Genomic DNA, 24,591 nt, shown 5'->3' with positions numbered 1-24,591 from the left:
TTAAAAAAGATAAAAACTTAGACATCAGTAAAATTAATTTTAGAAATGTATTTTATTTAGTTCAATATATTCAAAATATTAACAAGTGACCAATATAAAAATATTAATGAGATATTTTATATTCTTATTTTGTACTAAGTGGCCACTTCATATTAGACAGAATAGCTCTAATTCATCAAGGTGCTGTATTCTTTTCTTTTTTAAGGTTTTATTCATTTATTTTCAGAGACAGGGAAAGGGAGGAAGAAAGAGATGGAGAGAAACACTGATCAGTTGCCTTTCACATGTCCCCAACCAAGTCCTCAACTCAGGCATGTTCCCTGACCAGTAATCCAACCCATGACCCTCCAGTCTGCAGGCCAGCGCTCAATCCACTAAGCTGCACACACCAGGGCAGGGTGTTGTATTCTAAAGTTTGTTTGGTAGAACACTAATATATTAGTGGAATGCTCATATCACATTTTATTAGCTGGACTCATATTTTTCACAGTCCAAAGATTTCCCCAACTAGGATGTATCTTCTAATCAACTAAAAGTGACAGCATTTTTTTCTTCCTTATCAGTACTTAAAAAAAAATCCTATAACCAATGGTGTCATAATTCTGTGTATGTAGCTCTGATGCAAAAAAGAATTCCACAGTCAAATAAGGTTTAGGAAAGCTGAGTAAAACAAAGATAAGCAGACTTGTTTATGGTCTAAATAGACCTTTTAATATGTTAGACCGTTTAATATGAACTGTTAATTTCCAAAAGAGAGAGATGCATTATATAGCTTCTCCCCCACCCCACCCAATACACCCGCAGGATGCTTTTAAATCTAAGTACCTACTGATAACTTGTGGAAATCTATGTTCCACTGAACACAATGTAAAATACTTCTCACCATGCACTGTAGGTGAAGGACTTCTCGTAGGCTGGAGAAAAGGGTCACTGGAAGCACTGGATGTGTTCAGAAAAGAGCTCAGCAAATCCTGACCCGATGGTTTAGAAGGTGCTCCAAATGGGTCAAAGGTGGCACCTAGAAAACAAAGGGAAAATGGGTGTCTTTGTCCTATGAGTTCATTCATTCACTAAATATCAAAGACTTGTCACTATTGCCAGGCCATAGCCCAAATACCTGAAAAATTAGGATGATAACTGCCTCCTGGGCCCGTCTTCTCCTTAAATTTCCTCCAGGGCTAACAAGTTTGTGAATGAACTAAAAAGACCAGAACTAAGGGGCCTACTGAGGTTTCCAGTAACAATGCAACAACACTAGCATTGTATCATTCCTTAGGGTCTCCATTGCCTTTCATAAAGAATACCTCAGAAGTGGTATTATTTTCATTCTACAATGAAATTGAGGTTTAGAAAGACAAGTTGCTTGCCCAACATCAAGTAAATAATAGGGGTGAAATTCATGCTTACGTCTTCTGACTCCAAATCCCAGGAACTTCCCAAAGGCACCTCACATTTCTCAAGGTGTGAAATGAATGTGAAGAAAACCACATAGAGTGGCATGCATGTAATTGCCCTTTAATATCTCATTATTGGGCAAGGAACAAAGCTCCCTTCAGCTCTTTATAGTGAGATGGCACTTCCTAGTGTGTAAGTAATCAACTAATGAGTTGACTGCTTCCTGGAGCGGAATGACCTATTTAGGAATAGACAACTAGAATCAAAGAAGCTAATGATTAAACCCCACTCTCAGAGCCCAGGTAGGACATATGGTTTAATACTTTCCTCTACGACTTCATTGCCACAGTGCTCTCCTACAATCCACGGGCAATGAATTAGCCTGTGCAGCACTAGTAAATCAACCGTCTGTCAGGTGCTCTGCTAACACAAAGTATATCCCTTATCATTTAATACTCACAAAGTTTTATCCCTTCTGTCAAATGAGAACACTGAGATTTACAGAGTATAAGAGGATACTACATTTAAGTTTGATGTCAACTAGTGGAGGAAGCTAAAATCTTCTATTGCTTGGTACATTTAACATATCAACTTACATATGTTGATAAGTTACATATCAACATATGTAACTTATGTTTAGTTAAATTAGAGGCATTCCCCAATAATTAAAGTGAACTTCCCAATACTAAAAGATGAGAGCTCAAAATTTAGTCTTTATAACAATGCTGATAGGTAGATATTATCCCCTTTTACAACCAAGAAGATTGAGCTTTTATCAATAAGGCTACACAGATAGTTACATGTTGATCCTGGGATTCAAATCCAGGCCTTTAATTCTGAACTGTGTTCTTTCTACTGTATTTTTCGGACTATAAGATGCACCTCCCGCAAATTTGGGAGGAAGTGGGGTTGCATCTTATAGTCCAACTGTAGCTTGCCTGGCTCACGGGGGCGGGGGCATGGCAGTGGAGCGGGGTCACAGGTTTTTAAATATTTTACCATTTTTTTTGCTTCAAATTTTTTTTCCTATTTTCCTCCTCTAAAACCTAGGTATCTCTTATGGTCCTAAAAATATGATACTTCCTCTTAGAGGACAGAATATTTGAGTTCTAGATCTGGGTTTGCCACCAATCAGCTATGCCTCCTTGGACAAGTCAATCAATATATCTAGGCCTCAATTTTATTGTCTGTAACCTGAGGCACAGATTTATCTAATGTCTCAGAGGGTCCTTCCAGTTCTGACACCGGAACAGAACTATGTACACAGAATTATCATGGATTAAATCATACAGAGTCACTCGAGATGCATGGTCTTAACAGGTGACCAGAGAGTGCTATACTATCTTGGATCTTGGGGATTTTTAATTTCATGATAGAGTTCTCATTCACTTTGGTGAATAAGAACTAGATGGAAAGAAGTGAAGAAGAGGAGATATCCTGGATCCAGGGCACCTCATATCCTGGCTCCACCAGCACCATGTAGCAGCTTGAGCCCCAGCACCTACATTCAAGGATTCTGAGGCTCACTCTTACAAAGAACGCCTCCAGCTGAGCTACCCTGAATCAGCGCCTGACAAGGCCTTCTGAGAAGTGAAGGATATGCTTGGGGAAAAAAAGTTCCTACAGGTTACCATGTACCTGGAATGTTGAGACAATTTTCTTTATTCTTTCTAATGTGATGTTATCTTGGTAACAAGAAGCAACTGATTCTTAGAAGCTCTAATAGGCTTTTGTTTACTCAGCAACACTGTCTTGCAAATATCAAAAAACTGTGGATGTCCAGCCATAGAAAGTGTTGAGTCTCTAGCAGGGAGCAAGATGAAGTTCACTGAAGCCACATGCAGCTCCAACTGCTTACCTGACACCAACAGCTCTGTACAGTCAGCCATGCCACTAGAATGAGTCCCTTAAATATATCTTGATGTAACCAAGTATTTCTCTGCATAGCCAAAGCATATTCAGAAAAGTACAATTCCAGGAAGGCATTACAGGAAAAAGCAAGGAAAAGCTTGGAGTCAAATGTCCTACTTTTGCACACTGGCCCTGTTAGTTTCTAACTGCATGAACAGTATGCTACCAATTTGACTCTAAGCTTCTATTTCCTCCACTATGAATTGGGGATAATAATTGCACCTATTTACTGGGGCATTATAAAAATTGAATAAATGTTTGGCATTAAACTCTATGTTTGGCAAATAGTCAATACCCGACAAATATCAGATGTCATTATTAATAATAATTCATCAGTCTACATCTCTAAGCTCAGGTACCAAAGCCCTGAAAAAAAAATTAAAGTAAGGATGAGAAGCTCAAATACTCATTCTTACTCTGTCCTAAATTCTATTTCCTCTTGTGTTCCCCATTTAAATAAAAATATAGACTTCTGAGGGACTTTCAGCAAGACCAGAAAAGTCTAGCTTATTAGGAAGGGTCAATTCTACCTGCTTGGCCCAAAGGTTCTATTTCAAAACTGAGAAGTATAGCACAGCATGGAAAACATTACCTTCCCCCACCCTTAGAGTTGGAGATGCAGAGGTGGAAGTGGCAGACCGGCGTGGTGTTGACTGGGCAGATGCAGGTCCACTTGGATGAAACACGTCTTCCACCCCAGGCTGTCCAGCCTGGGCAGGGCCAGCCGCACCTGCACCCCCGAACAGGTCACTGAGCAGTTCAGAATTGGTGGGAGGAGCCACTGGTGCAGAGAAGTTCTTACTCACTGTAGACCCTTCTAAGCCCAGAAGGTCCACATCCTCGGGGGGTGGAGGGGCAGCTGGCTCCTGCTGCCTTTTGCTGGGCTTTTTGGTTCCATGATGTTTGTCATCAGTGGCACTGCCGTGTGGACTGGAAAGGGTCAGAAGTTCATCGTCCGATTGCTCACTTTCCTGATTCACTAGGGCAGCGTGGTCTTCCTCACAGAATGATTTCTCCGATTTCTGATCTAAGAACGGCCAGGATGCCAATAAATATTAGCTACTGGCCACAGCATATTTTTTAAAATTATATGTGTATAGGTAAACACACACACACACACACACACCAGAAAGACAGAAGGAGCAGCCCTGAACAAACAATGCTCTCAGACCCTTTCCATTGGAAAATTTAATGTATTTCACTTTACATTTGACCACCATTTGTTAAACATCTAAGAGTCAGTACAGGATAGGGGTAAAGAGTAGATAACCTGGGTCTGAATCCCATCTCCACTACTTACTGGCTCTATGGCACTGAGAAAGTTACTTTACTTCTCAGTGCCCTAGTTTTCTCCCCCTCAAAACAGGGGTAGTAAAATACTACCTAACCTAGCTCACGTGGCTGCTGTGAGAATTAAATGAGATGATATATAGGGAATGCTCAGATCAATAGTAAGAAGTATCTATGTCTTTTTATTAATAATGATAATTATTGTTGTTATCTTCCAGGTACAATGCTAGGTGCTTCAGAAAACCATTATTTCCTATTCCTTTGCTGACTCCTCTCGCTGTTTTACTCTTCTGTGTGGCCTGTAGCCAAAAGTGAGGCCCTCCTCCCACAAGTCTGGGACTGAAATGAACCACACACTTAGTAAGTAAACAGAGGGAATGGCTCTGCTTGGGATGGTCCTTACACCAAACTAAAAGGAGATACTTCCAGCATAAAGTCAGGAGCAGGAAAGAGGGAAGGAACAGAGATGCTGCTGAGTGACGTTCCAGGCCCTCCTTGAGACAGCCCCTCCTATGGAACTTTATTATTTAATGTCAGATAGATCCACATTCTGAATCGAGTACAGACCCACATCTCTTATCCCCATTTCTGAAATGCAAAAAGCTATGAAAAGGGAAAGGTTCTCCTAAATTTGATGCAAACTAAGTAGGCAGAATAATCTGACCAGAGCTGATGCGAAAGCACTTATAGTCTCCAAGAATTTCAACTTGGGGTTATCACTTATATGTTTCACTGCAGAAATGTTCATATGTCTGATACAGGCTGTCGGACATGCCTTGGGAATGCTAATTCATACACAAGCATGTCCCACATCATCTTTCTAAATCCAAAAAAATTCTGCATTCCTAAACACAACTGGCTCAGCAAAGTTAGGATAAGAAGCTGTGCATAAACCTATTTCTGAGACTAACGGGAATGATTTCTGAATCACTTACTGAAATCACAGTAAGAGATAAACATGAAGTTTTATTGAAAGCCCTGTGTGGGAAAGACAAGATGTAGGGGGGGAACCAAGAGGGAGCTGGGACATCTGCCTGCTATCTAGATTTCCCAAGTTTCCCATTATTTTTAAACGTTATTGGTCCTATTTCTGAATGTAAGCCATTCAATTCAAAGGAATTCTATGAACGATTTTCTTCACCAACACAGGAAATTCTGCATAGGCCATGGAAATACTGTCTTGTGTTCACACAGCTGTGGAAAGCCCATCAAGAAAATGGTAAGCAGACCATTGCCAAAGCCAGTGTCCTATCTCTTCCATAGAGGACGTCTTTATTATTAAATTCTACATTGAACCCTGCAGTTAACTTCAGTAAACTCTGAAGCAAGGGTTGAGACAGCATAGGGACTTGGGCCTGGGGCCAAAAGAATACCAGATAGCCAGAAGGAACACCAGATAAAATAACTGCAGGAATGCAACCACCCCACCATTTCCAGGTATGGAAACTACTGTTCCACACGTATGATTAAGGTTTGACTGTAATACAACCTTCCTAGGGCAGCAGTGATGAGCCACAAGGCCATCTTACCCTCACAGTGCAGGCGCAGAGATTGTTGCTAAGCAACTCAAAGGACGGAGGAAGTGGTCCAGACCTAACCCAGAAAAAATCCATGTCTTGTCCAACTTTTAATCATGCCTGCTTTATCCACAGCCTATTAAAAACAACCCAACAAAGCCACTCAGGGAGCAAGTCAGGAACCCTGTCCTCACGCGCTATCTCCCTCACACCTGATGCAAGTCCAGTAAAACTTGTCTGGAAATATCTCGGGTGGTTCTTTCTGATTTCCGACTTGAGAAACCCATGGCCACAATCCTTGGTGACAGGATGGCAGATGGGTATCCATTGGAAAGTCAATGCCAGTCTATCGATGGCAGCAATCTGAAGTATTATGTTAGAAAGATTCTGAAACATCACCGGGTTCAGCAGAAAAGGACGCTGAGATGGAGCCTGATTTCTGCCATGGCTGTTAAAGCGAGTAGCAGAGGCAAAGGGACAAAGCATTTGCCTTCTCTGCGACAGGGGAAGCTCAGCTCTACCAGATTTTACATTTTTAGACTATTTAGCTGAGGGCAGGAGATAGAGTTCATTTGCGTGTCAGCAGTGTAAAGGGAGATCCTAATAAATATCATGCTTATTTGTAAAAACCCAGGAAAAGTGTAATCCAAATATATACCACACAGAGAGAAAAGGTAGCATTCAGCTTAAAATAGCCTCTGCATCAGTCTAACAGCAGTTATGGACTTGAAAGCAGGAGGCTGCTTAATTTGAAAAAGGAATGATTCAAGAGAGCATCAAGTAAGGGGGAACGTGATGACTTCTAAGTGCTGCTTTGAAAACCAATCACCTTTATGAAAGAACCATGTGATTTAACCAACTAGCCACAACTTAAAGACATGCCTGGAAGTACCTTGCCAACAGAGAGTGGAAAAGAAGCCGCCTTGCCCAAAATGCCTGGGGTTGTCTGGAGGGATATCTACTGGAGCCTGTCCTGCAAGACAAGAGGCCATGCAGTGTCAATGAAACACAGGAAGTCAACGTGACTTATTAACAACTCAGAGGTTTCCAGCTAAAAACACAGCCATCAGGTGATTCTTACCTCCTAAGGCTATAGTATCTTGATGCTCCTGGTGAGAAGAAAAGAGGATGCTGGGATTGATATCCTTTGTGCAGTAATGTTCCCATGGTGGGGTCAGGTCTACCACTTTGTCATTGGGCTGTAGTTCTACATCCAGAGTCACCTGAAATAGCTGAGGATATTTTTCTGGTACATCACATGCATCCAATTCAGGCCTAAATAGGAAGGTAAAAGAATAAGATCAGTGAAAAACAATGGAATCAGTACAATGTTCAACACAGGAACCACTGGAAGCTGACTCCTAGGTTAACTCTGAGATGAATTTTTAGGGGAAAAGCAATCATGAACCAGATAAGTTACTTTACTGGTCTGAGCCTCAATTTCCTCCTCTAGAGTAAAGAGGAGAATAAAACCTACTCAGAGAACTTGGATACTACTACACATGGAAGTATTCTAGAAAGCAGTGGTGATGCATACAGCCAATATGCACCAGCATGGCCAAATCAGTTATTACATAGTGAAATAGGCCCAAGGCCACCACCCTGAGCTCTCAAATGTCTACCCCCACCCTAACACAGCAACTCCCATCCATCAACCCAGTGCCAGCCACCTCCCTGAGTTCTCTAGACCACACTAAATACAGCAACAAAGAGTTAATGTCTGATGCAAGGGGGTCTCCCAGGATCCTGCTCAATGCTGTGGCCTGGAATCCATTCTGAAGGGCCACTGCTCACATCACACTACTGATGAAACTGCCACCCCTGCTGAAAAACACAAAGGGATACACAGATGCAAAGGATCACAGCATTGACACTTGGTTGCCTCTTGCTCCTTCGCATGGAATTTTAGGCATTTTAGGCCTTTATGTTTGAAGTCCTTTGAACCATTTGTGTTCAAGACAAATCAAAACCAGCCTCTGTGTGTTGCTAAGCTACATTCACAGTCCTGCAGCAGATTCAGGGATGCTGCAGCACAGCACTAATGAGCCTTGAGCAACTGGCTCCCAGAAAATCACAGCTGTTCCGATTGAAAAGGGTTTTTGGCCTAAGCAGCACTCACTTGGTGAACTTTAAAACTGTTGTTTCCAGTGGTATGAATCCAGTATGAAACTGCAGCTGGAATATTTGAGTGTTGGTCACCTAAAAATACAGGAGAGAAGCACATTACAATCAATCTGTGAAGACGGAATCAGAGCAAAAGATTATACTTGGGGGAGCCATGAACCTCCAACTGTTTCTAAGTCTGAGCCTTTGCTCATGATGAATATTAAATAAACACCCATCTGAAACAGGCTGAGCTTTGTTCTGGCCTTTCCCCTCCATGAACTCTGCCTCAGCAAGCCATTTCTTCACCTGCTAATGTCCATGTTCTTGCACACTGCTGTATTTTGACTCACTCCATCCCTTCCACCTAGAATGCCCCTGCTCCAGCCTGATAAGCTCATCCCCACCTTGCAAGGTCATAGCTCCTCCGTAGCCTTTCTGGGCCACCACTGGATAAAACAAACTGCTCCCATTATAGCATCTAATCCGGCCTCTAATGGGCAGTGCATATTTGTATATGTGTGAGTTTCCCCGGCTAGGCTAAGTGTTTTAAAGACAGGGACACAGTCTTATTCTAGTCACTCCTGAACCAGGCAATGAATGGCACAGAGCATACATTTAGCAAATATTTGATGAATTAAAATGCAATTACTTGTAGCATTATTGGTAATATCCAAAAAGTGGCAATCATTCAAATATCCATCAATGGATGAAGAGATTAATAAGAGGCAGTAAAGTCATACAATGGAATATTATTTGATTGCATAAAGGAATGAAATACTAATACATGTACGACATAAATGAATCTCAAAAACATTATGCTAGGTGAAAAGAACCAGTCACAAAAGACCATATATTGTATAATTCCATTTATATGAAATATCCAAAATAGACAAATCTTTAGAGACGAAAAATAGATCAGTGGCTGCCTAGGGGAACGGGAAGGGGGAACAGGCAGTAACTGCTAATGGGTGCAGGCCTTTTTGGGGGATGATGCAAATGTTCTGGATTTAGACAGTGCTTATGGCTGCACAATCCTTTAAAAATACTAAATACAAATGGAATTGTACACTTTAAAAGGGTGAATTTTATTGTAATAAAAATTTTTTTAAAACATCATTACTTAATCCCACAGCCCCAGTAGAGATAGCCACTCTCATGTGGACCCAAATGTAAAACAGCTGGGTAGGTCATAGCTTCTCTGAGCCTCAGTTTCCTCCCCTGTAAAATGAGGGAGATGGGCATAAGCAATCTCTAAAGGCCCCTTCTGGTTCTAAAACCGTAAGACACTCAAGTCCGAAGTGATACAGAAGGAAGACTCTGAAACACTCTCACTGAAGGCTCAGAGGAACTTCTGCCGTGACCCTTCCTGAGACCATACCTTGGCCTGTAGCCGGCTCCCGATGGTTGATCTCAAGTGATACATGGAAACGACCACATCTCCTTGCACAGTGATGCTCAAGGGAATGAAGATTTTCCCATCTTGGACACGGTATTCTCTTTAAACAGACAAGAACATACATGAAAGAGAGTCCAATCTGGTACAATCACAGGTAGAGTCCTCTGTGGCTCTGGCCGAAGGACCTGTTGTTTGCCCAGGCCTGGGCCCAGGAATCATGTCTTATCTGAGCAAAGTAGGAGCACAGCCAGTGCCAACCAGGTGCACACTGGTTCCGCCATGGCAGGGCGTTGGTCCGGTGCCTTGGCCTCTCTTGCCATCCCATTTGGACTTCTAGATACATAATCACCCATCCCTACTTTGCAGATCTCATTTTCTTCAAATACATCTAGCCCCGATGTATTCACCTTTCCCTAACTTAAAATTAATGGTAAAAACAGAGACAGAAAGAACAAAAAGTCCAACTGAGATCAGTACAGAAACAGCAAGGAAATGTTCTGTGAGGACCTCAGATACTAATCCTCTAATTCAATCTATTCCAGACTAATTTCAGTTCATGCTGCCATCCACTCCCTACCCCCCACTCCCTTCCCCTTACACCTCCCAGTGGCGGCTGTGCTTGCTTACAGATTCTAGAATGTCTTTAATCACATCAACATCTACCTAGCTGTTCACCTAGAAACCTCATTATCTCTGACTCCTCCATTATACACCAAATCTCTTCAAGGGCATTCCTTTTTTAAATATCCAGGTCCTCTGTCCCACAGCACAGCCTTAACCCTCATTACAGCTCATGTTAGTCTCCTTAGCTTGTATTCCATTTGAAAGGGGCCTATGACTTCCCTTGACCTGATTGTACTTTCCTACATTTATCGCCTATGATAAACTTTAAAAAAAAAAAATCAGTCATGGTCCAACTTACAGAAGAACTGAGCAGTTCACAAAAAGAAATGAAGTATGGTAACTTACTTCATTCGTTCGAAATCTGCACAGGTCGTATATATTTTGGTTTCTCCAATTAACACATCACAGTAAGGGCGACATCCATTTCTCTGTTTGTTAAAAAAAGGGACCGGACTGACAGTGATCGACTTAATCGTGAGAGGTTTGAAGTGAGGGCGGTAGGGTTTGTCTGCTAGGAGGTCGCACATATAGCCCAGGTATCTGAAACAGAAGACGGTCATTCTGTTGGTGCCCACCGCACCAGAAAAAAGAAGCAACTGATCTTTGTTATGATGTTTACTTTTTGTAATTATTAACTTACAATAAAAATTTACGTTAATTTCTTTAATATGAACTAGCAAAAGAGAATGTGAAAGCTTTCATCTAGTGACACTGCTGTACTTCCCCCTAAGAACTGATAAGGAGTATTTATTAAGTGAAAAAGCTTCTGGGAGCTTTATACTATCACAGTATTTGAACAACTATTCCTATTTGATCTAACCAATTAAAATTTATCAGTTAGAGGTTGGCATTGACAACATTTTAGAAGGTTATCATCAGAAACACTTTTAATACCCCCCAAAAAAGGCAAGGGGATGCAATTTAAATAAGAGAAAGATAGTAAGTCAACTATCTAAAAAGGTGTTTGTTGTTTTTTTAAGTACGAGATACCAACTTGATTATGTCTACATGTTTGCGCCTACCCTGCATCTAGCTTACTTTACCTCCTGTGGGAAGGCGAAAGTCCTATGCCTGGCCGCTTTGCATATAACAATCGAACAGCTGGTCCAGGAGTGGAGTAGAGATTACAGAAAATGAACATAGCACCAACCAGAATTGACGATGCTGCCCGCCCATCCTGCCAAAGGAAATGCATAAACTTGTCATAAACATAGTCCAATCAGCCACTCGCCACTAAAAGAGACCAGTTGGGGGTGGGGTAGGGGGAGAGGAGAGAAATCCTTTTAACTGGGCATGCCTATCAGTTGGAAATTGTTTACTCAAAAAACAAACTTGGTCCCAGCTATTTAAATCACCAAGCAGAAAGGAGAGACTTATTCTTAGGATGAAATTGACTCTCTACTAACCTAAGAAACCCAGCCAATATAAATTTGATTTGTGTGTATTTACTAAAAAATAATCTAACCTTCAAAGTAACTTTGGACTTGTGGCATCAGAACTAACAGCTGAGGTATCTTGCTTCTGGGCCGGAAGCAGACTTCACGGGTTAGGTAAATACTGCATTTTATTGTCTAGATTCATATAAAATCATATAAAAGAAGATTCAACCTCACTCAGTGGAGGAATACATACAATAACATTCCTGACAGATGGTGACCCAACCTCTTCTAGAACACTAGAAGTAACAGGGAGCTTACTGCTACTTGCAGTAGGACACTCCAGTTTACAAAGGTCTTCCTTATACTGAATATGTTGAGTTGAAGTCTATGCCACTGGATGATCCTCATTCTTCCTTCTGGGAGGACCAAGAGTGAACTGCCTTCTTTCCCTCTGTGACAGCCCTCCCCTTCCATGAGTACTTTTATTTTCCAGGATAAAAACACATCCAATCTGTGATGGTTCATTTTATGTGTCAACTTGGCCAGGCTGAGGGATACCCAGATAACTGATAAGCCATTATTTCTCTGTGTGTGTGTGAGAGGGTGTTTCTGGAAGAGATCAGCATATGAATCAGTAGACTTAGTAAAGAGATCCACCTTCATCAAAAGGGAGGAGGTATTATCTAATCTGTTGAGGGCCCAAATGGAACAGAAAGGTTAAGGAAGGGCACATTTTCTCTCTTCTTGGGCTGGGCCCTCCATCTTCTCCTGCCTTCAGACATCAGAGCTGCTGGTTTGGGGGCCTTAAGACTCCTGGACTTGCACCGGTGGCCCCCTTGGTTGTGAGGCCTTCAGACACAGACTAAATTATACCACTGGCTTTCCTGGTTCTCCAGCTTGCAGAGGGCAGGCTGTGGGACTTTTCAGCCTATTCCTATAATAAATTTCATATGTGTATTACTCTCTATGTATCCTATTGGTTCTGTTTCTCTGGAGAACCCTGACTAATACACAATCCCTTCAATTCTTCCTCATTTAATATTCCATTTTAAGAGACATCATCATTTGGTGTATTTCCTCTGAATAAGACTCCAGTTTTAAAACAACCTTAAATGTACTGCCCAGATGTGAAATGCAAGCTATGACATGTGATCTAACTAAACTAGAGAGGAAATATCATCTTCCATAGTTTGGACACAATGCTTTTCCTAACATATGCCCAGGCCAAGCTAGTTTAAATGCTAAGTCATACTGTAAGCTCTGATCTTTCTATCTATTAAAACCCCTAGCTTTTTTTCAGATGATGTGTTAAGCTAATAGACAAATATATTCAATCTTTTAGAATCAGAATTCAAGAGTTTATATTTACCCTGTGTTTAATTTCACATAGTCTCTGTTAAACAACCAATCTCCAAAAGCTTTTAAACTCCAGATTCATTATGTGAATCTCCCATTCTGACAAAATTGATCAGTTTAATCTCCATATTGTCATAAAAAATGTTGATTAAAAGGGCAACCAAAACAAGCTTGGGAGGCTGTTGATTCATTAACCATCTACTTTGAAAGCAGATACTCAACCACTATTTCAGTAAATGTATAACAACCTAGCCCAAGTCTGTCCTTCTTGATTATAAGAAACTGGTAAATATCTTGCAGAAATCCAAAAAAATGTTCTCTACTAATCTACTAGTCCTCTTACAGTAAGTTTGGTTGCTTTGGTATATGTGTTCATCATAAACCAATTTTTAATGTTTTTCCTAAGAGTTGAAAATCACCTGTGTGAAAATTCATATAAGAATTTCGCCTGAATTGCTACCAGGCTCACCATCCTGTAGCTTTCCAAGATCAACTCCCTCTCTTTTGGAAACAATCTATCTTTGCTTGTCTGGCCCCTCTTCCAGTCTCCTCATATTACATAAGGGATCCACAATTGCTTTTCCTAGTGCTTTCGGCATTCGGTCCTATAACGTAAGTCTAGAGAGTGGATTATCGTTCAGTACTGTGAGTCTCTCTTACTACATTACTACCTATCAGCTTTGTCTTACTTGTTGCTACTCCCTTTCTAGCTTGACATCTGTCCCCACGACAAAGGAACAGAATAAAGGAGATAAGGCTATGCCATGTGCCTCAAGCATTTATTGTTGTCCTTATTCCAAGGATATTTTTTCTTTTTTAAAAAATAGTTTTCTCAATCCTGTTTAGAATTTAGTCCTCCAGGCACCCCTGTAACATGCTCAAGGTGCTTAGGTATGTGTCCCCTCATTTTACTTGCCATGCAGTTCTTTTAAGAATTTTTATTAGTTTTTATATTAGAAGTTAAGTATTTGAAGTGAAAAGAAGAAAAAATGCTCTGCTTTTTCCCCCTCTTAGCCAGCTGGCTCTTAAGAAGAAGGGGGTGAATCATCAAGTAAGATCATAGTAAATATATATATATATACATCCTGAAGTTTACAGAAGCAGTGAATATTTCCAGTATTTATGCTCAGATTCCATTCGTGTGTTTATTTGTTCATGCTGTCAACTTTTTCAAATCTTTCACACCTGTGGCGCAAGGGGAAGGAGACACAGTTCTTGACTGGATATGTTCATGGTCTAGGGGGACAACAGTCAGTTCACTGATATGATGATGCAGTGGAGGGACAGTGGGAATGTCCCTATTGGGAAAACACTCAAAAGTATTGAAGATTTTACTGAAGGTTGACTTTTGAACAACAGGTAAGAGGCCTCCAGAAAAAGGGATAGGGAAAGGGACTCTAAGTCAGTTATCAGAAAAATCATCAGTCCTACTGGCAATTGCTGTAAAACACAGTCATGTTTTATGTGACTACTTATAAAGGCATAGGTGTCTTTTTGTTTCATTTTTATTCAAACATAAAAAGTAAAGAAAGCATAGGGAGTATAGTCAATAATGTTGTAATAACTATGGTGTCAGCTGGGTACTAGACTCATGTATGAAACTAATAAAATATTGTATGTATGACAACAAACACACAACTTTCAACAACTGAACATAAAAACAAACAAAGAAAACCTAAGCAAACAACTAGAACAGGAAGAGAATCACAGAAATGTAGATCACATGGAGGGAGATCAGTGAGGAGCGGGGAGAATGGGGGAAAAGGCATGGGGAATAAGAAGCATAACTGGCAGGTACAAAATGAGCAGGAGGAAGTTAAGAACAGTAGAGGAAATGGAGAAGCCAAAGAACTTGTATGTGTAACCCAGGGACATAAACTAAGGAGGGGAATGCCAGAGGGAGGGGTTGCAAGGCAGAACGGGGTAAAGGGGAGCAAAAATGGGACAACTGTAATAGCAAAATCAATAAAATATACTAAAATATATTGTATAACAACTGTAATTGAAAAAAATTAAAAATTATTTTAAAAGAGTAAGAAAATATTAATATTCCAATGTGTTTATGGCATACAAGCTCAATGGCATTTTTATCTGCACACCCACAGGTCATTTCTACCTTTGGTAATAGTCACCACACCCTAGAGGCCTCATATGAGTTGGTTGTGTACATATCTGCCTCTCCCACTAGCACTCAGATTTTAAGGAAAGAATAATAAGGTCAGTTCTCATTTTATATCCCTCAGATCACCTAATTCCTAAGTAGGAGTTCAATAAAATAATTCAACTTAAATGTTGCCTGTGCATCAGTCTGCATAGGGCCAGTTGTGTTTGACCAAACTACACCAAACTACCACAGACAATGACAACAATAGAGGTTACTCACCAAGCAGTGGACAACACAGACGTTTTTGGGATTCTGTAGTAGCCAGTTATACATATTCCGACACACGGCGAAGAGGTTGTGCAGACTGGGGGCCTGCCTAATGGGCCAACTGCACTCTGAAACCTAAGGGAACACGGTAAAAGGAAATGAATTCCCCTGGTGACTTCCTCTCCTTTTACAGGTGTTACACCACACAACGGCTTCCAGAAGTGATACTCTATTCTCTCTCAGTATAGCCAGGAACAGTTGAGAGCAGTCCAGACATAGAAAGAAGAATTAACTTAATCCAGCAATTTTTTCACTAAAAAGTTCTGTCTCGGTAAGGTATAAAAAATATTGTAAAATACATTTTAAATTCAGCTAGACCATTTAAACTACATACTTGGGCTTTTTTTATTCTATGAGGTTACCCCAAATTTTATTTCAATTAGCAATAATTATGTCTCAGATATACCTCATTGGTTATAATACTACTCACTACACAAAGCTCCAAATCTAATTCTATTAAATATAAAATGTTTTGACCTGCCTACTAGATGTTTAATTACAGGTTTGTCTTGTAGATTCTGCACTAGCCCTAACTCTATACCAGCTGTCATGATCACGTGAAAAGCACAGCAGAGGGAGGAGCCAAGCCTTATTCGGGCTCTTACTCCCCTCTTCATGAAGGAGCCCACAACTCCATGGGGCCAACCTTCAGCATTTTCATTCATCTAACACACATATTCTTTCAATACATTATAGAGCACCAACTGTGTTGGTGCCAAGACTTCTGCTTGGCTCTAATCTGTACAGCAATCATGTATGACGGGTATTGGCATGATCCCCATTTTGCAGATGAGAAAACTGATTCTCAGAGGTTGTCTTGTTTAAAATCACACTGCTGGTCAGAACCAGCATTGCAACTAGGCATCAGCCTCAATTGATTAGATGTTCACTAATTTAACTAATAATAAAGAGAAGCTTAGACTTGGGCAAACTTTGGGATCTCATTAAGTTTTTTAAAAAACTTTTTAATTGAATTTATGGGGTGACATTTGTTGACAAAATTATATTCAAGCTTTTCTTCATAAAATGTTGTAAATGATACCTGCCTGCCTACCTGACATGGCTGTAGGTACTACATGAGAATGTATTTCAAGAGCTTAGATCAGTATCTGACACACACAAAGTGATCAATAAATGTAGCTATTATCATTGTGGTATCAGGTGACTGCCAGTGCAAAGCCCTAAAGTTGGATAGAGCCAAGAATGTCTTAAAAATGTATGGCTAGAGTATAGATTGAAGGGGATCAGATCATACATACAAGGAACTGTTAGGAACTGGGAAAAGTATTTAAGAAAAAGAGTGACTCTCAGATCTGAATTTTCCAAAGAGCTTTCGAGGTATAGGGAGTGGATGTGGATGACACGAGAGTAGTCAGGAGACCAGTGGGGAGACTGCTGAGCAGTCTAAGTAAGGGGTGGTGGTGGCTTAGGCTTAGATGGGTAGCACTGGGATGCGAAAAGGCCTGAGGGATTAAGAATTAAAGAGAAAAGTAGAATATATGTACACAGGAGTGGGTGATTGACCACACAGTGGCAGTGCATGAGAGTGGAGCGGTGTACTTAAGAGAGAGACAAGGGAGAAAGAGTCCAGGTTTCCAGCATGACTGGCTGCATAAAAAAACAGGATCAGGTGCCATTTGCTCACATAGGGAATTCTGGAGAAAGAAGAGGCTTTGTGTGGATGATGTCATCAGAAAGCACTCTACAACACTAATAACACTGGCCTAAGAAAATACAAATGTCCCAAATCCCTAATACTTAACAGTGTGGCAAGGGAGGTAGGAGCAATCTGCTTGGTTTGCCCTTTTCTGGAAACCAGTCCAAGATAAATGGTAAGTTACGTGTGGTCTCTGTAAAGCTGATGTCTAAAAGCAAACACTTGATGTTCCTCTCTCTGGGGCTGCCAAGAAAGCCCATTCTCTTTTTCAGTCTGTAACTTTTTTTCTGCAAGATGATTATGGGGTAGTGGCAGGGAACCTTTCTGGTTACCCTTTTTTCTATACCTTTGCAAAGGTATAGATGTGGTTTATTAAACAAAGTAGATGAAATACTTGCTACAGCTACCAAACAATGCAGGATCACCCAGTATCGGGCCTTTGTTCATTTAAACTCCGTAACATGTGGTCCCTTTTACCCAACATGATTCAGGGCTGTTTCTGGCCCGTATTTATCCCCCAAATATATTTCCCATTGATATCTTCTCAGGAAATGGAGATGATATACCGATTTAAAGAATTGGGAAGATAAATTTTTGCCATCAAAGGAAATATAAAATGTACATTTGCACAAGCTCCTTCCTGTCTTTGATGGTTTTTCTTCCCTGGTAAATCCCTATTCATCCTTCAAAACCCAAGTTCAAGTGCTCTCTTGTCTCTGACAGTTTCTCTAACACCCCCAGAGGCAGAAATGTTTAGTAGCTTAGTCATCTTGGTGCCCAGGCTCTTGTCCATTTTCATCTATTACACCTTTTATCAGTAGAGCAACATGGATGAGCCCACAGGCTGGGTTTTCACCCAGGCTTCATCACTTCCTACCTGGTGAATTCTTAGGCAAGTTACTAACCTCTCCACACCACAATTCTCCTGTGTGTAAAGAGAGAATGGGCATTACAAGATTGCTGTGAGGATTTAGTAGTACAATAAGGTAAACACAGTAAGTGCCAGCTTATTGTCAAGCTACATTAAAATAACTTTCTGTCTCCCATCCAGACACTAAGCTCCAGAGAAGGCAGACCATAATTTATTCACTTTTGCAAATCAAATCCAGTATGCACGTGCCAGTTGAATGGCAGGTGCTCAATAGGTATTTGCTGAGCTAATGAATGAGTAAAAGAATGAACTCCATTTGGCAATCTCTTCTTGTAATAAGATTTGTCTCCATGTGCACTATTTGGGGGAAGAAACAAGTGAAACAATTTTGTTGTATTTTTAGATCACAACTATGTAAAAGTGTAGGAAATTTGTTTTCCTAGGCAATATTGCTATATTTTTAAGCCTTTTAGAAACTAGATGTCACTCCACAAACACTAAGTGTCAATATCTATAATGAGTCTCAGCTAAAAGTTGACTAGATTGTTCTTAGCACAATAGGCTAATAGCTTCAGAATAATTAAATCAATCAAGTAAATAATATTAATTTCAAACTGCTCTATAATTACATATTTAACTTGATATATATAATTATAATCATTAAGCAAACATACAATTAGAATTTTTTTAAAAGCATGTGCTCTGTCTAAAAGGGAACATACTTTAAGGCATAAACAAACACAAAACATTTTAAAAAGGAATACAATCACTCAAGCTATTTCTCTCTCTCTCTCTCCTCTCTATCTCTCTCTCTCTCTCTCTCTCTGGGGTTCACAGTTTCACACAGTAAGCACTGTCATAGGGCCAAGAGACACTTCGCTATGCCATCTCCAGTCCCTCTGCACACCCCCTGGAGCCGCAGAGCATCGGAGGATGCCATATGGATTACAAGGCTGCCATGATATCACCTAGTGCGAAAAGAGGCGAAAACAGAACCAGGGCTGGATGCCGTTCCATTTTTATCCATCTGTCTCTCCAGGCACGAGATAAGATGGCACAATCATCCCATTTGGTGAGCATAAGTAAAAGGTGCTATGGAAAATCAGACTAAAGAACCAAACCCAGTGTTTTCAGAATCCGAAACCATTTTTGGAGGATAGGGTTTCAGTCGGTCATTTACCACGGGAGTGTTATTACCAGTGTTAATCACGACTACCATTCACTGAATGCTTACTCCACGACAGGCACGGCTACAAAATCTATTTCTTAAGCCCACTTACAGAAGTTGTGTTCTAAGTATTTATGAGATAGGTATTCTTATTGTCACCCCCATTTCACACAGCCGAACACGGAGTCTCAGGTGAGGCAAAGTAACTTACCCAGGAAGAGGAGCAGCTGAGATAGGAGCCTAAGATAATTTCTAAAGTTTAAAATTTGTGTATATTTATAAATTTTACCTTAGTAAAAATAGTAAGTTTGTGTACTTTCTATTATACAACACTGTCTGATGAATATTTACTGCAATTCCCTCTTACATTTGTGGGGCTTCACGTAATGGCCATATTTCACCACAGTTATGACAATTCACCGAAGCTTACAGAGCTACAATCTGGAGAACCATGGCCCTCTGGCCCTCTGGCCCCTGGGCCAGGGGTTTCTTTCTTCCCTATTATCTCCTGTCTTTACACTAATGCATAGTGGCAGAGGGAAAGATGAAGCATCACCCCACTGTGTCCAACCCCCTTCACCAACCGGCATACCAAAGCAGAAACAATGGGGAGCTTTGGCGAACTCTGGAAGGAAAAGAAAAAAAACGCTCACCTACAAACAATCATGACCTCTTAAATCAAGTTGTTCCCCAAAGGGAGGCAATCCTACAGGAGCATGTGGATTGGAAAAAGTCAAAATGAAGGAAGAATCTAAAAGAACCATCTGGGTTTATTTTTTCCATGTTACTAACAACATACCTTCCCTTCCTGGTTGGGCACAGGGAGAAAGAGGCTCCACGTGGCACTGGAATAATAGCACTAATCAGAGTGTTAGAACTTCAGAGCCAGCTAGATTTGGTGGCCATCCATCCGGGTTTCCATTTATTTACAACAGCACGGTGCGTAAAGCAATGGTTCTTGACATTCTGGGGCATGGCTAGAAACCATCTGCGCAGCAACTGAACCCGGGTACACACACATACACACACTCCCAGAGTGGATGGGGATGATGGGGAGAATTTGCTGTGGCTATGATTACACAACATAGTGACTGTATTTAGTGCCTCAGATATGTACACTTACAAACAGTTAAAATGAACTGTTTATGTTCTGTATATTTTTCCAAATAATTTTAAAAATGAAGTGAAAGCAGATGCTTAAATTTCCTGAAGCTCATACATGAATCTAAATACACAGTGGACCCCGTCTTGTTAACTCAGATTAAAGAACATCGGGTCAGATGATGCATCTCATTAGTTCCCAGGACTTTATTGTCAACATTGGTGCTTTTTACTTCCTCCAGGTGGGTACTGGCCGAGAAGAGTAAAAAGCCCGACCTTTAATACCTCCTCTGTGGTTCTGAGTAGGTAGGGATGCTGTTTGAACACAGGACTGTCTGCCATGGGATGTTTTGAGTTGAATCTTCTGCTAAAATTGATACTAAACACAGAATCCTATTTTTAATTTTCTGTTACATATGTAAATACTCAGAAAATGGTTTTTAATTATTGCATAGGATTCCTGTAGATCCATGTGGCTTCTAACGATAAAAGCTAATCAAAACATAGAATGACACCCCTAAGCAAATGAATTCTTCCCAGAAACAGCCTGTCTTTTTCATTGTCACCCATATCCCCAAACACACACCAAACAATAAAAATGTAAAGTGACTGAGTTCAGGTTTTAAGGCACAGAGGTAAAAACAGGGCTGGACTCCTGTGAGTCCAAAAATAAAACCAGTCTCCTTTTCCAGCACTGGTATTTAGGTAACACTCTGCTATATACACTTACTAAAATAATGTTTATCTGCAGACCTAGCACTTCACTGACCTAAAAAGAGGAAGAAATGGTTCTCATCTTCACAGGCTGGAAGAGAAAAGCAATAGAACTTTTCTAAGTAATGCAACAGTGAAATGCAAATCAATTCACTGTGTTAGTACTGGGGAGAGAGAGCCTGACTAGGAGCCTGAAAAAATCCACATCAAAAACAGAGCTAAGATGAATATAGTAAGGTTTTGGAAACTGTCTACCTGATATGTAAGTGAGGGTTGCAGGAGCTCCACCTGAGGGTCTAGTTCCATTCTACAGAGTCCTGGAACTATCTGTGAAGGGCTAAGGGCATTATGCAATCCTGTGTTTTAGGGAGAAGGAATTGGAAAAGCCTTGTGGAAATCCTCCCCGTCGTGAAGTTAGGCTAACAAAGAAAGCATGGAGTGGTGTAGCAATGGGTAGCTTTTTAAGGCGAGGGAGCAGCTCACACAAAGAGACAGTGTGTGTGTCCCCTTGGTGAAGCATGGGTTTCGGGGCATGGGAACAGTGAAAGATGAATCTGGAAAGGCAGGCAAAAGCCAGACCATGAAGAACCATTTAACATACCTTCTACAATTTGCATGGAAAAGAAACAACCCCACACCTTTCACTTGTACAAGACTTACTCATGCTTCAAGTTTCGCTCTCACTGCTGTCTCCCTTCATTAATCCCCCTCAGTAGGTACTGTACATATTGTTTGCATTTGTCTTTAGAATGTCCTGGGTTTTCTCTCCAATGAGGCTTAAGTGCCTTGAGAACCAGAGCCAAATATTTATTGCATGATCTGTGTGTTTAACAGTCCTTGACACTTTCATTCGTCTGATAAACTTGTAGCCATTCCAGGCACTGTTCTAGGTAGCAAATAAAATAAATATGCTTCCTGTCCTTCTAAGGAAAGTGAGAGCAGCCTGGGGCAGATGTAATTCATTATGTAATGCCTGGTTCCTTTGGTAACATTGTTAAGACTGGTCACAAAATTTGTAGTGACACTAACAGATGTCTTTCTTGAAATATCTTATAGCAGCTGCTTTTATAAATACTATACCAAGAGACATTTGCATATGTATGAATGCTTCTATAATGATATTATATCTTTATTTACTTTCAGAAGGAAAATGTTCCAGACTATCACAGATCTTTCAAGATCAAATAAAATTTCTATGAAATATCATGCAGGATGTTCCACTGTCCTTCAGTTTTAAAAATGATGGCACTGATTTAGTCTCCAAACACGCAAAAAAAAAAAAAAAGTTGAAAAGATGTGCATTTGACTTAAAGACAAAAATACCTACTCGCATTGTTGTTTGACTGTCAATTCACTTGCTCTGAATTAGGTAATAGATGGAATAAGAGTTGGAAAGGCAGTTAATTATAGGGAATTTTAAGGAGCTGCATTGAAAATCTCCATTACAGAACGGCAATTTGGACCAAATCACTTCGGAATTGGTTTCATCCTCACTTCTCAGAGTGGTGCAGGGCCATAGAGGAGTAGCACAAAGGAACTGTTACTAACGCAGATTCTCACGGCCCCCTTGTCCTGCTGAGCAAAGCTGGGCCTGGTGTATGATAAGCCCTCTAGGTGATTCTGGGGTTCACTGCAGTTTGAAAAACACTGGGTTACCTCTGGCCTACTGGGGGAACACCCTGAGAAGACAGGGTCCATAACAAAACCCTCCCTTAGCAGACTGTACATTAGGGTAGGAATCATAGCACACAGATCACCCTTCTTGTGTTTCTACAGGTCTGGAAACTGAGGCCCAGAGATTAATAATGGCAACTGGAATCTGTAGCAAAATGTGTTCTCGCCTCAAAGCTGAGATCCTAGATACACAGCACAGATAACCAGCTACCATTTTATGTATTTGAAATCAAGCTTCACTTTTAAAGGGGCCAATGCATAGAAAACCCTTTCTGTTTATTTGTAGATCCAGATGTAGTTGCAGAAACGACCATATCTAAAGGCTAAGTCAAAATATTTTAAGATGTTCTTGAGAGAGAGAAAAGCCTTATTTTGGTGAATAAATCAAGAATTTAGTGACAGAAGGAGGCTAGACTTTTGGTGGTGAGCACACCATGCAATAGACAGATGATGTATTCTAGAATTGTACACTTGAAACTTACATAATGTTAACTAATGTTACCCCAATAAATGTAATTTTAAAAAAAGTCAGTGGCCAGAAATATCAGGCTTGACATTAGATTCAAACCAAAACCAGGTCTCACAGCTGCTAAATTAGGAATATTTCTCAGTTTAGTTCCAAACGCTCCTTAAGAATACAATCCAACTTTCCCAGGGAATACTGTCTGCCTAAGGTAATGGTTAAGAATGAAAGCTTAGGGCCACTTACTAGCTGGATCTTGGGCAAGTTACCTTAGCTCTTTGTGACTCAGCTTCTCCATCCACCTCAGGGGACTGCTGAAAGAATTTAATGATACTTCATGTAAAGTTTCCATCACAATGTATATGCTCTGTAAGTGTTGGCTGCTGCTCTCACTACTACTATTAGTAATAGTATTACCAAGCCTACAGTGTAGACTATTTATGTGCCTCTTATGAAAGAAGCATTTTTAGTGAATGTCAGAAAGCTATTTCCATTAATATTAGTGTGTCTGTATTGGACTAGCTACACTGCCTCATCGTGATGCCCAAGCAGCAATAAGGAAGGGTTAAAGGCATAATTAATGTTCTAGTGTAAAGGCAGCCAAATGTCTTATGTAGCAGTTCAATCTCCAACTGAGCCTCACAGCAACACACCCTGACAACTGAGTAACAAACCACAGCTGATTTGGGGCCCCAATTTAGATGGCATTTCATTGACAGACAGACTTTCCTACAAACATTTTCGCCCAAAGAAAATCTCATTAAAGTCTAATGAATATTTTGTGGCTAGAAGTGTCCAGAGTGTGTAGTTCTTCAACTTTTGGAGCAAAGGCTTTGAAGATAGCCATTAAAAGAGAAATACCCTCTTATATCTTCAACCATGTGACCCCAAAGCTAAAATTCCTTACCCTGCTGTGAAACTTGGCAGTTCGATAAGACTTGGGTGACAGATTGTACACCGTGTAGTGGTCAAGATGTCTGGAATCCAAAAAGCTTCGAATATCATCCACCTGATTCCTGAATCCTATGTCAACGTTGTCCAGAGGAAAAGACATCACTGGGAGGGTCACACAGAAAGAAAATAGGTTAAATAGGTCTGCTGTCATGATGAACAGCAATTGGAAATCGAGTCTGAGCAGAGTCTGAACATGAGAAACTTACCAATAATTCTGGAGGTAACATAAGTGAAGTCTAAGTCTCCCTTCGTGTAGCTAAAAGTGAGACAAGAAAGGTCACTCATTAAAATGATCCAAATACGCCAAGCTGTCTCTCTCTGTCACCTGGGGCACTTCCCTCCAGCTGACATATTTTGACTTCCCTCAAGGCCTTCTCTCTAACAAGGGAGCATTATGAAGAGAAGACAACCCACACCCCAAGGAGCTTCAATCTACCACTCCAACAGTATCACCCCAATAGGCTTTACAAACAGGTGCCACTTTATGAGCAGAATCCACTTAGAAAACAATGCTTATTTATTAACAATGATTGTTTCAGGCTCTTTGCCTACAGAGAAATACCACCCATAGGTGTTCACAGCTA

General features: G+C 40.6%; 1 protein-coding gene across 14 annotated transcripts in view; it reads right to left on the bottom strand.

Annotated features, from left to right (window-relative positions):
* Positions 1 to 24,591, bottom strand: part of DNAJC6 (DnaJ heat shock protein family (Hsp40) member C6) — a 144,998-nt gene that overhangs the window by 15,806 nt on the left and 104,601 nt on the right. For 13 of the 14 annotated variants that reach the window (XM_028513908.2, XM_028513903.2, XM_028513902.2 and 10 more), the window contains 11 exons: positions 24,214 to 24,263; positions 23,961 to 24,109; positions 15,358 to 15,480; positions 11,283 to 11,416; positions 10,585 to 10,779; positions 9,598 to 9,715; positions 8,233 to 8,312; positions 7,195 to 7,388; positions 7,006 to 7,086; positions 3,899 to 4,333; positions 884 to 1,018 (listed from right to left, as the gene is read on the bottom strand). In XM_028513908.2, coding sequence (XP_028369709.1) covers positions 884 to 1,018; positions 3,899 to 4,333; positions 7,006 to 7,086; positions 7,195 to 7,388; positions 8,233 to 8,312; positions 9,598 to 9,715; positions 10,585 to 10,779; positions 11,283 to 11,416; positions 15,358 to 15,480; positions 23,961 to 24,109; positions 24,214 to 24,263 — 1,694 coding nt within the window. Of the gene's footprint in view, positions 1 to 883; positions 1,019 to 3,892; positions 4,334 to 7,005; positions 7,087 to 7,194; positions 7,389 to 8,232; positions 8,313 to 9,597; positions 9,716 to 10,584; positions 10,780 to 11,282; positions 11,417 to 15,357; positions 15,481 to 23,960; positions 24,110 to 24,213; positions 24,264 to 24,591 lie in introns of all 14 variants that reach the window. The other variant, XM_036026223.1, reaches the window with a different exon arrangement.

The sequence above is a fragment of the Phyllostomus discolor genome, chromosome 5 (genome assembly GCF_004126475.2).
Source record: "Phyllostomus discolor isolate MPI-MPIP mPhyDis1 chromosome 5, mPhyDis1.pri.v3, whole genome shotgun sequence".
Classification (NCBI taxonomy): domain Eukaryota; kingdom Metazoa; phylum Chordata; class Mammalia; order Chiroptera; family Phyllostomidae; genus Phyllostomus; species Phyllostomus discolor.
This window is presented reverse-complemented; position numbering and strand designations above follow the sequence as displayed.